The following is a 21,201-nucleotide window of genomic DNA, read 5'->3' on the forward strand; positions in this document are numbered from 1 at the left end:
ATGGCACAATAGCAAGATTAAATTAGAGGTATTTTTCCTCTTTACTTGTTTATTAAGGGGAGTGTGGTATGTACGAAATGATGCTGCTTGAATAATTCCACTCTCATAACCTAAGAAATGGACAAACTGTCAAGTTTGACAATAATGAAACTACATATTCATATACTAAGAATGTGAAATAAGTTGCTATTTTATGACCATGATGGATAAACATTAACTGCTGCACTATTATATGTACAAATAAAGCCAAGGAACATGATACAGACCAGTGAGGTCCACACTAGTGGTGTAAGCTCCTTTGCCACCCTTAGCACAATCTGAGGATGGCAATGCATTGAGAAACCATGGGAGCTTTTGCTTGAACTGTACTGTAGATGGACGGCCATTATGTAATTGTGAATAACGGAAGCACTAAAACAGAAAACACCTTGTAAGTTTTCATAAACTTCTTGATTATCAACTCATATATCATTAGGCGAAAATAAAGAATTGAAAATATATGAAATCCATATAGCAGTTAATGCAGTCAAAAGCCGGAGCGATAAGGAAAAACTCATACTTTTATTCAGAGTAAATACGTATTAATTGCATTTTTGATCTATTCCAATAAAGGGATACATCCTTAATCCAAAAAGGCTAAGTTTACTGTAACAAATATAGAACAACAGCCAGATCTCTGATGATAAAATACCGTGGTACAATCTTTGCATATTTCGCCCATGCCACATGATCCTTCATCAGGCTGACAGCAAGGAGGCTGGTAAAGAAACAAATGAAAGTTTTAGGAAACATACTATTAAATAACAGCATCAAAAATATCAAAGCAAAAAAACCAAGAAAAAGTTTATGAACAGGTTACTCTTAGACACACAAATATCAATTTAGAAAAAATAAGAATCTTCAAATACATAATAAGAAATAAATAGCCTGACTAGTAGTTGACACATGTAAAACCAAGGCTTTTGGTACCAGTACCGGTGGCCGTGCCGGTCAAAAGCTGGTACGGTATGGTATGGTACCGGTACCAAACCGTACCGACATGTGGTACGGCCAGGCATGCCAGCCAAACCGGCATGCCAATGGATAAAGAAAGACCGTTTCAACCCCCTTCCCAAACTGTACAAGCTTTTTCCAAAGCTTTTTTTTTTTTTGAGAAAGGGGTATTCAATGAAATTTTTAGTGATTATTGATTGTTTTGAAGTTCAAATTATAATTTAGTAATATTAATTAATGTTTGCGATATTACTTAATGTTTAGGCCTAGACCACTATATGCAAGATGCATCAAAACTTTGATAAATAGGCACCAAATTTAAGTCGAAAGTAGCTTGTAAATCCCTCGTTAATAATCTAATTTTACAATTATTTTTCAAATTTTAATTTTTTAAAATAATTTTTTATTGTGAAAATATATTTTAAACTTTACAAATTATATACTTAATGAAAATTAATGATTTTAGTGTCCTTGTGTAGATCATCTATAGATCTACAACATATATTAAAATCATACAAAAAAACAAAATTTTGACATAGTTGCCCCTTGTTTTTTTTCATTTTTCATGAATTTTTGTTTAAAAAAAAAAAGAAGAGGGGAAGAGAAGAAAGGAAGCTAGGAAGGAGAACATACCTCGAATCCACACTGTTTCGACGATTTCTTGGTGCTCTCAGTGTTAGGGAGTGAGGGAAAGCATCGAAGAAACGAAAGAAATAGAGAGAAAGTCTTTCGACTTCCTCTCTACATCTTTCTTTCTTTTTAAACCACTGAACCGGGCGGCTCGGTTCAAAATAAGCCCAAAACCGACCGATTCAAGCCATATACCGCCCGATTCAGGTCCGAATCGACCGATTCCTTTTTTTTTTATTCTTGGTGCCGAAAACCACAGCTAAACCGGTCCGGTTCGGCTCGGTATGCCCCAAACAAAGTGATTCAAGGAGGTTCTGAAAATGCTGTCTAAAACTACTTTTTCACATAATCAAAAATAATACCAACACATCATATCCCATCTAACACAAAATCATCTTTCCGACGAAGATGTGATAATCGACATTTGAAAAGCAATTTACCAAAGGTTTGCTACATAGAATTCCGTACCAATCGGTACACCCTGTATCAAATCGGACCAGTTGAGAATGAGCTAAAATTCGAGAAATGATCTCGAGCTGCACCAAACCAGCCGGCCAGTCCAGTTTGGGGCTAAACTTCGAGAAATGATCTCGAACCGCACCAAACCAACCGGTTCGGTCTGGTGCAACCCAAAACCGCATAGTTCTGGTCAGTTCACTGTGCGAACCAACTAGCATGTGGGTGGGGGATAGGGTGAGGGATGGGGTGGGGTGGGTAGCTATTAGGATAAAAGCTTTCAAAAGGTAGAGAAGTAATGCTTCTCTGCCTTTCTTCTTTTGTTTCATTTTAAACAGAAGAAAAAAAAACAAACACCCCCCAACTCGCCAAGTTTTCTACAATTTCATCGAGAAATCAAGATATTTCAATCCGATTCAAAATAATCCAACTTTTTCTCAATCATTTTTTTGCATTTTTTGGTCAAAAAAGGCAATAAATAGACAAATAAGAGAATCATCTAAAATTTTTGATTTTGGTATGATTTCATTATATGTTGCATATCTTTGGATGATCTACACAATGACACTAAAATTATTAATTTTTATTGACTACATATTTTTAAAATTAAAAATATATATTTGAAATAAAAAAATATAAAAAATAAAATTAAAAAAATAACTATAAAATCAGAATATTGTTTAAGACAATTCAAGCTACTTTCAACATAAAATTGATGTCCAATTGTGAAGATTTTGATGCATGATGCATATAGTAGCCTAGGCCTAATTTTGAATAAAATTAAAAAATAAATAGAATTTAATGTATGTACATGGACTTAGAAAAATATATGTAACATACATGATATATTTCTACTTGTATCTAAGCTCATATAAATCTTTAAAATTTTTTAGATTAAAAAATATTTTTTTAATTAATTAAATAATATATAATATATAATCAATTCATAAAAATATGTAAAATTAGTACTACATTTTAGCTAATTCAGAAGTATTATTTGAAGCACATAACATATTTTTCTAAATTTATGAGATTTAAAATTATTTTTCAATATAAAAAATTAGATATAAATAAAAATTATAAAAACTTAGAAGTATGAAATATATTATTCAGATATATTTTCTGAAATTTAAATATTAGATTTTCATTTTAGGATGACAAAATTTTATTATTTTTTACATAATTATTAAACTGACATGCTTTGTTGAACCTACAGAAATGAATCCATCGAGTAAGAAGAAAGATCCAAAGCGTGACATTAATTGGGACCATGGCAATATGGTCTCGGCTCGGCACCAGTGGAGATGCACATGGTGCAACACAGAGTTCAAGAGAGGAGCGTTGACTAGGTTGAAGCAGTACTTGGCGGTGGTTACCCTGATGTAGCCATATACCGAAAATACCCATAGGAGGTCCAATAGCTGATGAAGAAGCACCTCACTGAATTCAAAGCAACAAAGGAGAGGATAAAGCAGGAGCAGGTGGACTGCAGAGCCATAGATCCACCTTATCACTCTAAAGAGTCAAAGGAGGCCTTCGCTCCAGATGACGAGGCACAGATTGAGGATGCCCTTCAGGTGAGTCTGCATGATCCAAGGTTTTAAAACTCGTGGGATGGTGTCTCGATATCTCCATAGAACGGTATACTCCATTATTCCATCTCGTCTCAACAGCCATTCCGATCATGCATCCTGATAGATATCCTCCATGTCTAGGGCTGAAACTGGGCTGGGTTCTATCTTAGCTCGAGCTCGGCCTGAAATAATTTTTCGGGTTTCGGGCTGGGCTTAAGCCCGATTTTTTTAAAAAAATACAGGCTCGAGCCCGGCCTGAGCCCGGGCCCGAGACTGGCCCGAACCTAATCAGGCCGGCCCGCGTCCAAACCTAAATCAGGCCTGAACCCAATCAGGCCTGGGCAAGCTTGTTGCAGAGGAAGGGAGGGGATAAGCAGGGGAGGGGGCGGTAGGAGGCAAGGGAGAGGAGGGAAGAGCGGAGGAGGGGGAGGTCAGCGGGGGGAATGGAGGGGTACTGAGAATGCCGCCTACTAGAAGGCTCCCACCACCATGCCGCTAAGCGTCCCCTCCGTCAAGAGCTCCTGTGGTGGCATTGCGGCCGACGGCTTTGGGTCGCCGGCCAACACACTGACGGAGCCCATCTGTGACACCATCTGATGGGATCTATCATAAATCATGAGCAATCTGAAGTTGTTCATCTTTTTCGAACCCCTTTCGGGAGGATCCAGGCAAGATGCTTCGAGATTGGGACCTCTGGGGCTGATGATCGGAGAGCTCCGCCACCATCAACACTTCTGATTCCCCTACACCGCAGTCGCCATCTCCTACAGCCAAGTCCGCCGCCACCTCCACCTTCGGCATCGGTGCGTCATCTTTTCCCGACAGCGGCTCCCTCCAATCGAGGGGGAGACTTCCCACTCTAATCCTTTTTTATTGTACCGGAATCCAGGCAAAGGCAGAGGAGGGCGGAAGGGTCGAGCCTGACTTCGAGCTTGGGCCCAGGTCGGGCCAAAGGTCTGCCCGAGCCCGGCCCGAAAGTAAAACGGGCCTAGTTTTTTGGGCCCGAGTCCGGCCCAAATGGTTTCGGGCCGACCCAAAGCCCGACCCGAAGCCAGCCCGAGCCTACTTCCAGCCCTATCCATGTCTCTCCCTTTTTCTCCTTTCTTTTTTCTTTCCTTCTTTTCTTTTTTTCTTCTACCTTCCTTTCTTTTGTTCTTTCTTTTTGTCATCTCTTTCTTTCTTTTTTTCCTTTAACTTCTTCTTTCTCTTTTCTTTCTTCCTCCTTTCTTTTCTTTCTTTTTCTTCTCCCTTCCTTTCTTTCGTTTTGCTTCTTCTTTCCTTTCACCTTTCCCCTTTTCCATCCTTCGTTATTTCTTTCGTCTTTCTTCTTCTTTCCCTACATGAATGGGTTTCGGAGTCCCGACCCCATCTCGATCTCATTTTCTCACAGAAACGAGATGGGATGGCTGGGACGCCCCTTGTCTCGTTAGGACGTAAAATCTTGCGATGATCAATACCAGCTAAAGGAGATGTCAGATATAGAGAACGCTATGGACTATCATGCTATGAATCAAGATCCAGCTCTACGACCATTGGAGGAGAGTCCGAGTTCAAGAGGATCTCCTCAGTCAGGGAGACCGTCAGTAGAGGCAGACAGTATTTTATCTATATTGGAGGTTTTTGGCAGTAGAAGAAAGTCCTTTAAAGAGATTTTAGCAGGAGCCACCATCCATGATTTGAATCTATAGGCTTTCTCCGGCAAGAATTCAAAGTAGTAGAGAATTGATAGCAAAGTTTTAAATCTCGTGGGATCAGCGCATCTTGATTTTCGTTCGGAACGGGATGCCCCGCATCTCGCCCCATCACGATGGCCGTCCTAGTCGAGTGTCATGGTACACGCTTGGGACATCCTTTTATATATATATATATATGTTACTTGTTTGAATTTATCTTGAAGTTTTATTGATCTATTTATTGTTTAAAAGTATTCGAACTTCAAAAGTGATATATTTATAATAGATTAGTTCTATTTAATACTATCTAGGGCTAAAAATAGATTGATTGGTTCGGTTTTAAGTGATTTTTTCCAACCGAACCAATATTTCGATTTAAGAGGTTCCTAAAATCAAATATTTGACTAAACATAATCAATTTCTTCGATTCGGTTTTGTGTTGGTTCGATTTCTTCATGTAGCTTTCTCAAGTATTTAAATGGTTTAAACGGGTTGATCGATTTGATTTTTATTTTTTGTTCCCTTATTATTGTCCATAATTAAGTCAAATTTGGTTCAAGTTGAATTGAAATAATGCCAAATCAATATTTTAGATTCTTAATTCATATAAAGTACAAAGCTCAACTTTGAACAAATATATAACATGGGTGTATATGTAAATATATGAAGCGTGTAACATAGGTGTATATATAAATATATGAAATGACATCGTTTTAATTTTGGTTTGTTGGTTTGGTTCAATTTTAGCATATCACATAAATCAGTAAGCCAACAACCAAACCGAAATATCAATTTTTCTATTTTATTCAACCAAATCGAATCAGTTAAACCATCAAACCGCCATATTTGGTTCAGTTCGGATCTAATTGGACGGTTTAGATGGTTTGAACAGAATTTTTTACACCTTTAATACTAACGTATGATGCATTATGTTCTTCCAGGTTATTGAATATCACTTCTTGATTACGAAGCAACAATCTCTCATAATTGACGCATGCACGAGTACTTGATAAAGTAAAAATATCAAAATAATTATACTTGTCTTGATGCCAATCTTTGCCTATTTTTTCGAAATGCCACCCAATATCTAGATCCTTCTATTGCTTGCTATTGAAATCCATCTAGTTTTAAAAAGTTTATGAAATTAATAATTATGAGTATCTAGAAATTGGATTTAAGTTGCATATGCTATATCCATAGTTTTCCAAAGTTATCATAATTTTTTAAAATTTTTGTTATTTTAATTACTTATTATATTTATTATATTCAGATACCTACCCATTTCGATATTTAGGATTTTTTTTGTAATTTCTAAAATATGTTTTTATAATCTATAATATTTATTTTAATTATTTATCATATTTATTATATGCAATTACCTATCCATCTCTATGTTTAGGATTTTTTGTAATTTCTAAAATATATTTTTATAATTTCTAAACATTTTTATAATTAATAAAATTTATTCTAATTATTTATTATATTTATTACATTCACTATGTTCCCTTTTCTAGGTTTAGGATACATTTTTATAATTTCTAAAAACTTTTACAATTACTAAAATTTATCTTATTATTTATTATATTTATTATATCCAATTATCGATCCATGTCTATGTTTAGGATTTTTTGTAATTTCAAAATATATTTTTCTAATTTATAAATATTTTTACAATTAATAAAAATTAGTTTAATTATTTATTATATTTATTATAGGTAGTTAAGGAGTTTTTAGAGTTCGTTCAACCAAGAGTTGGACACACCTAGCCAGTGCAGAGATATCAAGCAATCACACACACGCGAAGAAGAATCATTGCATGCACCAAGTGAACCATCGCAAATCTTGGAGCATATGCATGGTGGATAGCATGCAAACAGGAATTGGTGAAATACAAGGGGTAGCATGGCGTGTTATCCATCGTGGATTTCATGCAGCCCAATTGCACCTGGTGCATGCAATATGGAGGCCACATGAATATCGAACCGTGCATCACACGAAGACCGAAGTCATCGAACCATGAATCACACGGAGCCAATACATGCATACATGCAGTGAAATCATAGAGGTCTGATGCTTTGAGATTTGTGTGGGTGTGATCAATGGCATTAGGCCGAAAGAGGCGAAAACGACCTCAAAGGTTTTGACAAACCGACCATTCTTCCCGTCCACTCCTCTCTAATCTCTCCTCCCTCATCCATCCTCCCTTGTTTCCTCGTCGGAGATCCAAACACCTCCTTTCTCCTCTCTCTCCTCCCTGAGCAACTCCCTCCCGACCTTGCTCCTCCCTCCCAGTGATGATGCTGACGGCAATGAAAAAAAGGTCAGTACGGCTCCCTCCCTCCCATGCTCCTCCCTCCTGGTGATGGATCGAAAGAGGGAAACAGTGTAAGTCCCGATCGAAAAAGCTATACCGACGCACGATCCAGCCAAGAAGAAGGTGGTATGGCCGGGACAGAGGCCAGATGCTTGTTTCGGGGTCCCGCACCCGTTCCAAATGCCAGAATCTCAGAGGAACGGGATAGGATGGCTGGAACAGCCCCCATCCCATCGGGACTTAAATCATTGATTGATAATATGCTGAAGAAGGATAAGAAGAAAGATATGTAGCAAGCTATTGGATCATGATTTCATTTCAGCCACATTCCAGTGAATGTAGCAAGCAACACATACTATCAATCTGCCATTTCAGTCACATAAGCTATTGGTCTGGGTATAGATCCTCTAGGACCTAGGGACATCTACGATAAGCTTCTTGACAATAACAAGAAGGATCTATAAACATGGATTTCTTCCTATAAGAACAAATTACCCACATACGGACTGACGATGATGTGTAATGGTTGGACCGGTCCTACTAGACAAAGCATCATCAACTTCTTGATATATTGTAATGAAAAAATATTTTTTCACAAGTCAATTGATGCTTCATATAAGATGCAGGACGCCATGTACATCCTTGGACTAATGGAGTTGATTGATGTGATAGGAGAGCAGAATGTCGTATAGATTATCACAAATAATGGGCCGCAATATAGGACCACTAGAAAATTGGAGTGGCGACCGCATATTTACTAGACCCTATGTGCTGCATATTATATCGACCTCATGTTGATAGATATTGGAAAACTTCGTAGGGTGCAATAGGCAGTGGACTTAGCCCAGACAATTACTAGATTCATCTACAATCATTCATGAATCTTGTCACTGATGGGAACATACATTTGAGGGGAGATTTTAAGACCGGATATTACACGGTTTGCTATAAACTATATAGCACTTGATAGCCTTATGAACAAGAAAGCAGCCTTGTATCAGATGTTTGTCAATGCCGAGTGCAGGAGAGCAAATATGCGAGAGCCGACACTGAGAAAAGTCATGTGGAGAACTTGGTAACGAGTTAGTCATTCTGGCAACGGATCAATAAGATAATAAAGGCTTAGATCCGAAACATGCCAAAAAATACATCAACATCATCAAGCGACCATAGAACTACCAGATGGGTAAGGACTTGCATCTAGTAGATAAGCACAAAATCAAAAATACTGCGAAAGTTTTTCTCTTATACCTGTATAAGTTTACTTAATCATTTGTGAAATTTATCTGTAGCTTACTATTTAAATATGAGATTCTAGTGCACTAGATCTGGAATCATGATATTCCATATCGGCCCAAATCAATCAGTACATCTTGTATCGAACTATACCAGTGGAGAGCCGATCCAATTTAGGCCAAATTTTTGGAAAATAGGCTGAACCGGATCGAACCAATCAGTTTGATATGGTATCGGCTCGAAGCACCCGATATCAGATGGTTTGGTCCGATTTGGTACAGATTGGGGCCGATTCGATCTGATTTCCTTTTTTTTGGTGCTGATGGATGAAATTTTTTTTATTTTTTTATTATCGTAGGATATGATGCAGTTTGATACAGTATGGTACCGTACCATACCGGCCGACAACCAGCACAGATTTCGGTATCGAATCTACGAAACTTGCTTGGAATAGATATGGATAACAAGCTTCTGAGTGCTCTCCATAATGTGATATATAAGATGGTGCCTAATCTAGAAATCACATCTATATGTCTGCAAGAGATATGTTAGGTTAACTGAGATGTGATCATTTAACAAAATCCAATCTTCAATCAATAACATATTTGTTAATAAATATATTTTCCATAGATGAAATAGTTTAAAGAAGGGATAAATAGCTTTGAAGTCTTATTGGCTGTCATAAGCAAAAAAAAAAGGATGAATCCAGATAAATTAGATATCAATAACAATAAGACTTTGTTGACATTACATGTCTACTAATTTCATATAATCTAATACGTAATTTTACTTAATATTTTTACAGCTGAATGGTGGATTCATTTTAGACAATACGTAGATAATTTGAAAGGTGTGGCTATTCGTATTCTTTTCTAGATGGTCTCCTCTAGTAGTTGTGAGCACAATTGATCAACTTTTGCCCTCATCCACAGCAAGTAAAGAAACCGCCTGACATAGAAGCACCTCAACGATCTCATATACGTTCATTATAATGTGAAATTGAGGCTAAAATGCATCCAAAAGAAAATACAGCTAAAGTATATGGATCCGACGATAGATGATTATGCTGTTGATGATGAGGATCTAATGATCGAATGGCTTGCAGGCCAGCAACAAACAGCAAGAGCCAGAGCTTGATGAGCCAAAATTCCTTCCACAACTAGCTAGTTTAGTAGCTTAAAAATTAGGGTGGATCCAAAGTAATGGGCAGATAGAAATATTCCACATAAGATTCTAGCTAATCAGCCACAACCTAAGGGGCCACTAGGGAGTCATTCATCACATGACTTCATGTCCAAGACATCCTCCTAGAGATTTGAGCGAGAACTATGGAGACAAGATCGGTCATCTTAATAAGAGAGAAGACATTTGCTGTGGTGTAGAGGGGAGGACTTCATTAGTTCCACACTGATTGGAATCAAGAGAGACTCTAGCTTATAAGGAAGGGATCACCCTTCCCACATGAGGCACCTTTTAAAGAGGCAAAATCATGAGGCCCATGGATCAGAGCAGATAATTCCTCACGTGTCGAGCCATGAGCCCTTGACCGCAACATTAGCACCCACCATGGGGCCGATGCGCCGCCTTTGGACTATGGGGCTCCTCCCATCCGTACATCGATCTATGGGAGTACACAGACACGATCTATGGGAGTACACACCGGTCTGTGGTAAAAATGAGGGCACCTCCTATCCGTACATAGACTCTTTCACGAGCTGTGATAAAAAAAAAGAGGGCACTCTCGTCCGTATATAGACTCCCCCTTAACTGGGGAGCTATATTATGGAATAGAGGGGAGAACTTCATTAGTCCCACATTGGTTGTGAGTCAAGGGAGACTCTAGCTTATAAAGAAGGGATCATTCTTCCCACGTGAGATGCCTTTTAAAAGGGCAAAATCATGAGGCCCATAGACCAGAGCAAATAATTCTTCACATGCCGAGTCATGAGCCCTTGACCACAGCATTAGCACCATTCTTCACATGCCGAGTCTGTGAAAGTACATACCAGTCTGTGATAAAAATGAGGGCACCTCCCATCCGTACACAGACTCCCTCAGGAGCTGTGGTAAAAATAAGGAGGGCACTCCCGTCCGTACACACTCTCCCTTGACTGGAGGGCAATGTTGTGGTGTAGAGGAGAAGACTTTTATTAGTCGCAGATCGATTGTGAGTCAAGAGAGACTCTAGTTTATAAGGAAGCGATCATCCTTCCCACGTGAGGTACTTTTTAAAGGGGCAAAATTGTGAGGCTCATAGGCCAAAGCGGATAATTTCTCACATGCCGAGCCATGAGCCCTTGACCGCAACAACATTCATCCTCCCAAGCACAACAAAGTCAGTCATAGAGGGGCACGAGGGGAGGCCAAGCAACTGCTCAACGAAAAGAAAAAGAAAAAGGAAAGATAGTTACAATCCAGACACGGAGAGTAAAGTCAACTCACTTAAATTCAAAGATTAGGGAGAGTGATGACAATGGTCATGGATCTGATGGCCAGAGAGGAAGTGGAAGATAAGAGACCATCGTTCGTGAGATGCAGCCATAGGATGGTCTTCGATTCACAAGTGAGTCCCAATATATGCATGCCGCACAGTATAGGAACCATGGTGCATGAGTTAATAGAACTCGCAAGAATATGATTTCATATAGGTGACAGGCTCCTGAGATCGTTCAGCACATGATGCAATTGCAGATAACCTTGCATGTGCAGTAGGATCCATAGATGTTTCAGGTTCATCCTCGTATTATGGATCCTATTATCCATAAGCAACTTATGATCCATATGGATATGATGTGTCCGAAGCATCGTCTTCTAGTGGCTACTACCCTATGTAGTCCGGAGCATCTTATAGATCGGATTTTACTATCGGTATATTTGGATGGGCCCTTTTATAATCGTACCATCAATCTGAGGATAACTCTCAGAGCTAGAGTTTGAGCGAGAGATCTGAGATGTCCTACATCCAAAATAGATGCCTTATGAGGTTCAGGACTACAATGCTGCATGGTTAGAGGGATGGGTTGATGTTCCTCCTAAATATGTGGATGATGCAGATATCTACAAGTGCCCTCGACTTTCGACGAGAAACTAGATCAATAGAGATCTTAAGATCAGTACATTATACTTTGTAGTTTGTACATTAAATACATTCCACGTATTGTTTTAGATTTCTTTTATTTTTTCGGAGTAATAGAAATATTATATCATATAAATGAACATTAATTTGGATCTAAAATAATTCAAAAATAAAAAAAAAATTGATTGGATTGAAAAGAAACTAAAAAAATAAAAAAAAAAACACTAGTACAGAATTAGCACATCCGACCGTATCGAGTGTCGGTAGGTACGATACCGGTACCATACCATAACCAATCAAAAACCAATGCGAGTCCCGCTACCGATTCCAAAAACCTTGGTTTGCTAGCTAATACCATCCCTTGATGAGTTGGAATTGGAATACAGAAAGCAACTGATAGCAACAGAGGGGTATGATTGACATGTATGGGTTAATATGTAAAAGCTGATGCAACTGCAAAGCATCCAACCCGTTTTGGTCCAGAATGGAAAAATAGCAAATATTCACCTTATCTATTTAAATTCCAAACATAAATTATTTCCTAGCATAGTCTGCTACTGAAGGCATTGTTGGACATGTCTGTCAAGTTGGTACAAAACCACTTTCTTGCTGCACAAAATCACACAGTAAATCAAGAGAGCTTAGTGTAAAAGGTAAACAAACATATTGCAATGGATCAGAGTTTAGATCCAGCAACCAGATATGCCAAAAATATAGCTTGCACTCTATAAATAGGATATTTTATATCTCATTTTGGCCCACTGCCTTGCAACTGTACTCCATTAAAGCTAATTTTTATTTCTTAAATGAGAAAAATTCTCACTTCATTATTAACAAATAAACAAAGGAAGGTAGTAATGAAATTAAACATAGTGCAATGGATCAACAATTTTTAGAATCAGAAATCAAATTGCTACCACTCACTGTTTTAGAATGAGGTGCACAAGAACGCATAAGCAGCCGCATATATAAATTAAGTCCCTTGACCATACTACATGCCCTATATGTAGTTCCACACACGATCGAGTACATATCCGCCAAAAGACAGTTTGCTTAGCACTTTTTAGACACATAAGTAGTAGGATTAGCATTGTACGGTTGCGCAGAGGCCTACTTTATCATTGAGACTACATACATTGGGCAACCATGTATGTGGCCACTCTTCTGTAGGCCCATGTAAATAAGGCAGGTTAAAGTTAATGGTTGGTTTGGATGCAGCCATAGAGATTTCAAGCATACCAGGTACATGTATCTGAAGTTATGAAAAATCCAAATATGTTATTCATGCTATAATTATTTCTAGTCAGAAGAAGTACTAAGTAGTAAGCACTAAAGATCCAACTGCTAGAAGTTTCTGTTATTAACATTGCTATTATTTGTAAAAATCTAGCAATCAACATGTCATATAACATATTTTATTTATTTTGAACATTTGAAGTATTGGCCACATACGCAGCCTCATATGCAGACCGCATAAGGCAGATGCACTATGCAGTACCTTGACCACCCATATACCGCAGCCACCTTTTAATTTACGAATAATCAGAAATGCAGGATATGTGATATATTTGGATATTAATTTCCCATAAAATTAAGCATGCAAATATAAGAATATAATAGTAAAAACACCTATATTATAAATCTTGAAATTGATTACTTCTGAATAGGTCATAATTTAGTGAATAATTAAATAATTCTTGGTTAGATTAATTACCGTGAAAACTGAAAAGTTTTCAATTTATTCAAATATTTTTCAACTGAAATTATCATAGTCAAGCAACATCATAATATTCGACTTGCCACAAGTATAAACATGGATGCAATTTGATAGAAAAAGGATGAAGTAAACTTCAGTCTCTTTGACAAACATGATCTACAGAAGCATTGCATTTCTAAGCAAGATTCCTTGTCAAACCATTCCATTTAATAAAGGAATGTCTGTGAAACATGTTACATTATCAGTCTTGTAAGTGCTTCTAGCACAGGGCATACTGACCAGTGGCTGCCAGCAGCTTGTGTCATGCTGTGCCATCTTGTGCTAACACATGCTGTCCTCTGCCAAACTTAAAAATAGAAAAAGGACATTCAGCTTGCTTTGTAGCATTGACAAGTCGTGTCAATCAAGGTCCATGGTATCAAAACTGGTACAGTATGATACCATCCTATCCCGTCCCGGTGTGGACTGAAAAAACTAGAGGGGGAGAGGGACTAGAAGAGAGAGGAAAAGAGAGAGGGGGGGGGAGAGGGAGAAGGAGAGAGAGGGGGCTCGGAAGCCCTCCTCTCCTCCTCTAGTGGCCGAGCCCAGTTTCGAATAAAACAAGTGCTCAGCCCCTTTTTCTGAATTTCTTTTGGCTTCTGTCTACTTCACTTGAAGATGCTAAAAAAAAAAAAATTAAACCCCTATATTTTTAATTTTGTTTTGGCTTTTTTAAGTGAATGCGGCACATGGGGTTCTGACTTCGCTTAAAGAAGCCAAAACAAATTAAGAAAGGGGCAGAGCCCCTCAGCCCCTTTTTCTAATTTTGCCGCATTAACTTAAAGACGCCGAAACAAATTAAAAAAGGGGCTCAGCCCCTCAGCCCCTTTTTCTTTTTTTTTTTTTTGGCTTCTTTAAGTGAAGTCGACACATGCTATGCCAACTACACTTAAAGAACCTAAAAATATTAAACCCCTATTTTTTTATTTTGTTTCAGCTTTTTTAAGTGAATGCAGCAAACGGTGTTCTAACTTCACTTAAAGAAGCCAAAAAAAATAAGAAAAGGGACCGAGCCCCCGTTTCGTTCAAAATAGGGCTCAACCATTGGAGGAGAGGAGAAAGCCCTCTCTCTTTCTCTCTCTCTCTCTCTCTCTCTCTATCCCTCTCCCTCTCTTTCATTCTCTCCTTCCCCCTTTGTTGCCAGTCTCATTTTTCTTGTCAGGAACATCTCAATCCCCTGCCGATATGGCTCCACATGCCCCAAACCAAGCAGTTCAGGATGTTTCCCCATCCATGATGTCAAATTGTCAATGCTTGTGGAACTAGCAAGAGTCAGTATAGGTTGGCATAGGTCAATGAGTTGGCATGACTGAAAGCTAGTCTTGACCTAGTGCCTGGACCTAGCATTGTCCCACTGAGATACAAGCAAGTCAGCACAAACTAGCACGAACTAATGCTGGAACCATGAATATTATACTATAGTCTCTTTAACCATTATATTCACATGCTGCAGTTAAGAGCTCTTGTCTATGAAATATGCTAGAGAAGACAAATTGCACACAACTAAAGCAATTCATGGTAAAAATCTGCAATCTTTCATTTTCGTAATTCATGGCCTTCTCAAAATCATAAATACCCATACTTCCTACTTGATTCATGCAAGAAATTCTCAAATAATAAATATTTATCCCCATATCATATCCATTTGACACATATATCTTAATGTGTTAAAAGTAATTCTTCTGTGGTGACTCTAGAACTCAAAACAAAATGCATGCAACATAATTATTTTGGCTCATGGTCGCTTTGCAAAAGCAAACACCTTGACTCAAACAAAAACATCATTTGAAAAGCAAAGGAAACAACGATAAAGCTTCTAGCACAAATAACTTATAAATGGATAAGAAAGACTTCTTTCAACATACTTTTAGGATAAATCATGTAATGAGGCTAAACCAATAATTCAAAAAGAAAGCAAGATGAAAAGCTCTGCAACCTGATCATCAGGTGGACAGTAGCTCCCATTCACGAACTTGCGGCAGCAACTAAATGCTTCTGGGGATAGCCATATCAGAAAGTCATCAAGCCATGAAGCAGCAGGCTTAGCAATGTAACTTGAGTCAGGTATCAATGATGCTTTTGCAATCTGAAAGCAGAATGGCATATATTTACAAACATGCAATAAGGCAAGCCAGTAAGGAGTAAGAAAGTCCTCTAAGAAAAAGGACCTGATTATACTCATTACCCATTACAGTGAGTGGAGCCGCCTAAGTGTAAGGGTTAATGTACTTCTGATTTAGGCTTTCTTAATAAAAATTACAGATATGGAAGGCTAAAATATTTGGAAGTTGGAACAGTTGAATGCTGCAAACACACAGCAAAAGACGTGTCCAGATATGGTCATTTATGTGTTTTACCTCGTTCAAGAGAGAGTTTGAATCACATTGGCTGATGGAACATATCTGGTTTGTGTGCCTTGACTCCAAACTGGAAAAGAGCAAGTATAGTGAATTAGCCTGAATAATTTGATGAAGAAGTCATTACATTGCTATTGTAAGTTATCAAATAAGCAATGTGGGGTCCTTTTCTTTGAATGAGAAGAGATAGTTTGCAAATTGGATAGTTTTTCATTTACAATTTTAAACTGATGTGAGACATCATTTACACATCTATCATGAAGGGAATGATGAACAAAATTAATTGTTAGGTGTAAGGTATATTATCCTTTCATAGTTATGTGTAAAACTCAGACTTATGTGATGATATACAGTCGACACTGAGCATAGGATTTGATGTCATTGGCCCTTGTGTGTCTTTTGACAGTGGCAATAATCTGTCAGTGCTAAAAGGTGAGACTGTGTTTATGCAGGCACCTATGGCTACAGTTGGGACAAGAATGAAAATAATACTTCTAACCTTCACTAAATCTATGCCATAATTTCTGCCTGCTTGTCAACCATAAGATGTGCTCAACGGACATGAAAATCCGCATGATACAAACATTAACAAGCAAGTTTTACATTCTAAAACAATCAGAAAAAGGATGTTGCAGTTAAAAATTAGCCTATAATGATCCCGATGGTAGGGTAAAGCGGAAAAGATATTCAAAACAGAAATTCCAAATAGGGAGCAGCATAAACACACTGAAATTAATGTTACATATATGAACAATGCTCAAGGATGATCATTGATTGAAGATCTATAATGGTAAGTTGTAACCACCAATATGAAACCAAGTTTGGCAAATGAGAAAAAAAGAAAAGGAAAACGCTAAAATTTTGATCTAATAACTTAGAAGTAGGGTTAAAAGCTTCTAGAAAACCAAACATAAAAATGGTGGTTCTCCCTCAAATATTCATGGAAGTCTTCCTACTAAGTAGAAAATGTTGTGCATGTTGTCAAAGTTTTCTTAGAGCATACACCCAAAAGGTATGTTAGACTCCATTTATCAAGTTAATTCCTATTATTTGTGGAATTATGATTCTGTTCTTATTCCTAGATGACAAGAAGAAGTAGGATTATGGAACAAGGGAAGCGTTGAATGAGGTAATCAAAAATCAATACAGAGGTGTTGTTATGACAACTGATAATAAACAGAATTTTGGGTGCAAACTACAGATACCTTACATGGCATAGAAGAGTACTTCAAAAAGCAACAACACCAAACACAGAAATGCCCATTAGTACCTGTAATTAAAGTCCTTCACAACAAAATATAATGGTGGTCCCACTCTAAGATACTTTGCAAGATCATCAAAATAATCCTTCAGAAGTACCACTAAAACAATGTTAGAGACCATCAAAAAAGTTCTACAGAAGTATCACTATGACAATGTTACAGAGCTGAAGAAGCAACGAAAGAATCTTTCATCGAGAATATTAAGGTACAAGAATCACATGCTTCAAGGTAAACCTGAAGATAAGAATCTTGAGGAAGGACAACTTTCTGCTCCAAACCAGGTTGAAGTCTGGTACAGAGTGCCTATTAGATTTGAAAGAACAGGCATATACAATTAAGATCATTGGAGAATCAACTTTCCATGTTTCAAATAAAGTGTAAGTATATTTAGATTCACACATATCCAAAAATGAAAAAGAAATGTTTGATACAAAATTCAATGCCACATAGAATATTGATTATTTTTTGTTTGGTGGAAAAATTTAGACTAATTCTTTAGCATGATTGCTGATATAGCTATTGTTTGACAAAGTACATGAAATCTTGTAGTTAATTTAGATTTGATAGTTAAAAGTCAATAGTTAGCAAGCATCATAATTAACCTATGTAAAACTGGATTTCATGAAAAAAGAGAAAAGAGGGAAAACTATAGCCAGTGCCCCCAACCCCCACAGCCCTGCAAGGCGCTGAGGCCTTCCTCTCATGTAATACATGACCCCCCACCCAAAAAACTCTCACATTGGTTGACAAGTGGCCCCTTGTGATACAAGGTCATTTTGATTCCACTTCCATCTGGGACACAAGACTCCTATAGTTTTCCCATGAGGATTCCTTTCCTTCTATGGTTCTCTACAGAATTTTAACTCTCTAAATAAATTTAAACTGAATTATATCAGTTTGTGGCCGCTATCCTCTTAAAAATCCTCTTGACCATATGATCTTATATCCACCATTCAGAGATATAGCTCCTTTACATTATGAAGAATCCTATTTCTCTAAAGCAGTAACAAACTTCTAGGATTTTACCTACCAGTTACCTATTTTGATAGGAAAAGGAGGTGTGCAATACTTTCTTGCACCACTTACACTGTAGACTGATGAGCAAAAGAGACTAAGAGATATAGAAAGAACGGCTAGGAGGGGAAAAAGACAATTGACACCTTATCCCATCATATACAGAGACAAAGGAAGGTCAACTATTCAAGAATTAAGTACTCATGCTGCATGGGATAGCCATTGCATGCCTCAACTACCAATCTGTCATGGAGTAAGGGCAAGTTAGCTTAATTTCTTTTTTAAATTTTCTAATGATGCTTGATATAATTATAAATTAAAGATATCTAGTGGGAGGATATATTAGAGTCAGTGGACAGATTTAGAAAAAAAAGTGCTTGAGCTCCAAGTTATTGGACAAATAATTACAGGTATGAGCTATATATTAACAATTTCATTATATAAGTGAATGTGAGTGTTCTTAATGAGAAATCCTCAAATATTATTTTTAATAAGTGTCTAATAGTGTGGATTTTTCTTACATTAAAGTTTCAATAACTTATTAGGATTTAAAAGTAATGATTATCCCAATTTTTCATGATTAATTACAGCATCATGAGATTGGTGAATCCCGTTATATGAAAGAATGTCAGATGGAACTAATAAATTTGTATACATTAATATTATTTGTGAACAATTTGGATTTTTATTTTTTGATTATTATCTAGTCTTGTTATATTATGTTGTCCAACCCCCACAGGGAAAATCCAGGATCCACCTCTGTAGCCTCTTCTACTTAAATAGGATGACCTTGCAATCATTACTTTGATTGAGACATGATCTATTTCAGCAGATGGTTTTCCCGACATCCCATTCCACACCCCATCCCAATTTTTTTGTTAGAGACAATGTTAGGATGTTCTTTTCGCTTTCATAAATTTTCACCTAGTGAAATAACATTGAGATATTCTGTTGTGGATGAAGCTTCGGTTGCACAAGTTGCAAGGTAAATGTATGCATACCCTATTGATGTATGCCCTTTCGTAACTATAAACTTCACATGATAGAGGTGTGACAAAAATGTTAATATGTAAAGCAGTTGGTCCTACCAAACAACCAAACATATAGCGAAACCCTATGAATCATGTTCTCATCAAAGTGAAATGTGGACTTATTTATCAAGCCATGATATTTCCTTAAAAAAAGGGATCTGATAATCTCAGAAGTTGGAACATAAAAGCTTGTAAGAATCAGGTAGTGGCAATCATAGGGCTGACTGTTGACCCTTCAATGTTTCTTCTGCTTGAATTCTGACCCACATACAGGGAGAGGTAGAAACCATCCTCACTAATTATTACAGGTTTATTGAGTCGTGCATTCTGTTAATCTAGACTTCCTCGGAGGTAATCATCTGATTTTAAACACACAAGTCATCAATTTATAAGGAGCAATGCTCATAAGGACCAGCATCCGATAGAAGGGCAGCCACATACCCACTATGGCATAATCACTGCCATTATCTCATCTACTTCCTAAAGCAGCTTTGCTTCAATTTAAACTGTTATCACTTATCACATAGACGTGTGGTTTTATATTCACCTCTAATGTGCTTCTAAGAACTTGGTCTAATGCTGACCTTATTGCCTTGACTAAATATATATTCCTTCTTCCCAACCCAAACTATTCTGTGACATAATGCCTATGCATGGTATTCCGTACCGGCCCGAACTGGCTGGTACACCCCGTACCAAACTGTACCGGTAGGGAGCCGGTCCGATCCAGGCCGGATTTTCGGAAAATGGGCTGTGAACCGGACCGAACTAGTCGGTTCAGTATGGTATCGGCCCAAACCACCTGATACCAGATGGTTTGGTCTACTTCGGTATGGTTCGGGGCCGGTTCGACCCGATTTCCTTTTTTTTTAGTGCTGGTGGGTAGGATTTTTTTTTTGATTTTTTTATTTCGGTATGGTCCGGTATGGTATAGTATGGTACCATACCGAGCGGCAACCAACACGGATTTCGGTACCGAGTCCACGAACCTTGGCCTGTATTGAACACATTTTGTCCTTTATCTCAAACTCATGCAGAAGGAGCAGAGAGTAAATCAGCATGTCACATTGTCTTCTGTTACTCCTAGTAACATGCCCCTTGTGTCAAATGTAAGTTCATATTTTTTAACACTACCAAAATTTCCTGCCTCTTGACAATGGATGATGAGACTTCAGCAAAATGAATAGAATACAATAATATCTGAGGATTTAGATCATGTTTATACCAATCATAATATAAGAAAGCGGGAAGAAGACATGAAAGAAAGAAATGAAACAGGTACTCTGAATGGTGAATAGCAACATCGACAATTAGGTACTAGCAGAAAATCTTAGACAGAAACATTCCTTACAAGTTTCAACAAATGAACTATGTTACATTGACTTGAAAATAACTCCACATAATAATAAAGATAAGGAAATTGACACAGATTTTAACCTGATTGCAAGCAGATACAAACTGTAATGACAAAAAAAGGTTATATGCAAAATGCAATATCTGTCAGTTGTTCCAAAGGCTGAAGCTGAAGTTGCACCATCACCATTTGATTATATTAAACTACAAGAAATGGAAATCTAGCTGCATTGCCCCTTATCAGAAGTATATAAATTGAATCAACAGAAACCATTCAGAAATTGATGTTTCTTTTTTGGGTACAAAAATTGAAATTTCAATGAAAGATAAAATAGTAAATTAATGAATTAATATATCAAGAAGGAAAGGTTATAATTTTAGTTTTCCCTGTGTGGTTCCATAATAACCACCATAACTAAAGCAGTATTTTAAGTTAAAAGGTAAGTGAAAGTGCAAAATATATAAAAGACTAAAAG

At 37.4% G+C, this 21,201-nt stretch overlaps 1 protein-coding gene across 2 annotated transcripts in view; it reads right to left on the reverse strand.

The window, feature by feature from the left end:
• LOC105033845 (uncharacterized) overlaps positions 1 to 21,201 on the reverse strand; it is a 167,931-nt gene that overhangs the window by 48,254 nt on the left and 98,476 nt on the right. Inside the window, exons 24-30 of one of the 2 annotated variants that reach the window (XM_019846787.3) lie at positions 17,562 to 17,630; positions 17,336 to 17,412; positions 16,066 to 16,135; positions 15,645 to 15,794; positions 692 to 757; positions 267 to 411; positions 46 to 110 (exon numbers count right to left, since the gene is read on the reverse strand). In XM_019846787.3, the coding sequence (XP_019702346.1) occupies positions 46 to 110; positions 267 to 411; positions 692 to 757; positions 15,645 to 15,794; positions 16,066 to 16,135; positions 17,336 to 17,412; positions 17,562 to 17,630 (642 nt within the window). Of the gene's footprint in view, positions 1 to 45; positions 111 to 266; positions 412 to 691; positions 758 to 15,644; positions 15,795 to 16,065; positions 16,136 to 17,335; positions 17,427 to 17,545; positions 17,631 to 21,201 lie in introns of both variants that reach the window. The other variant, XM_073246109.1, reaches the window with a different exon arrangement.

This window comes from Elaeis guineensis, chromosome 11 (genome assembly GCF_000442705.2).
Source record: "Elaeis guineensis isolate ETL-2024a chromosome 11, EG11, whole genome shotgun sequence".
In the NCBI taxonomy this organism is placed as follows: Eukaryota; Viridiplantae; Streptophyta; class Magnoliopsida; order Arecales; family Arecaceae; genus Elaeis; species Elaeis guineensis.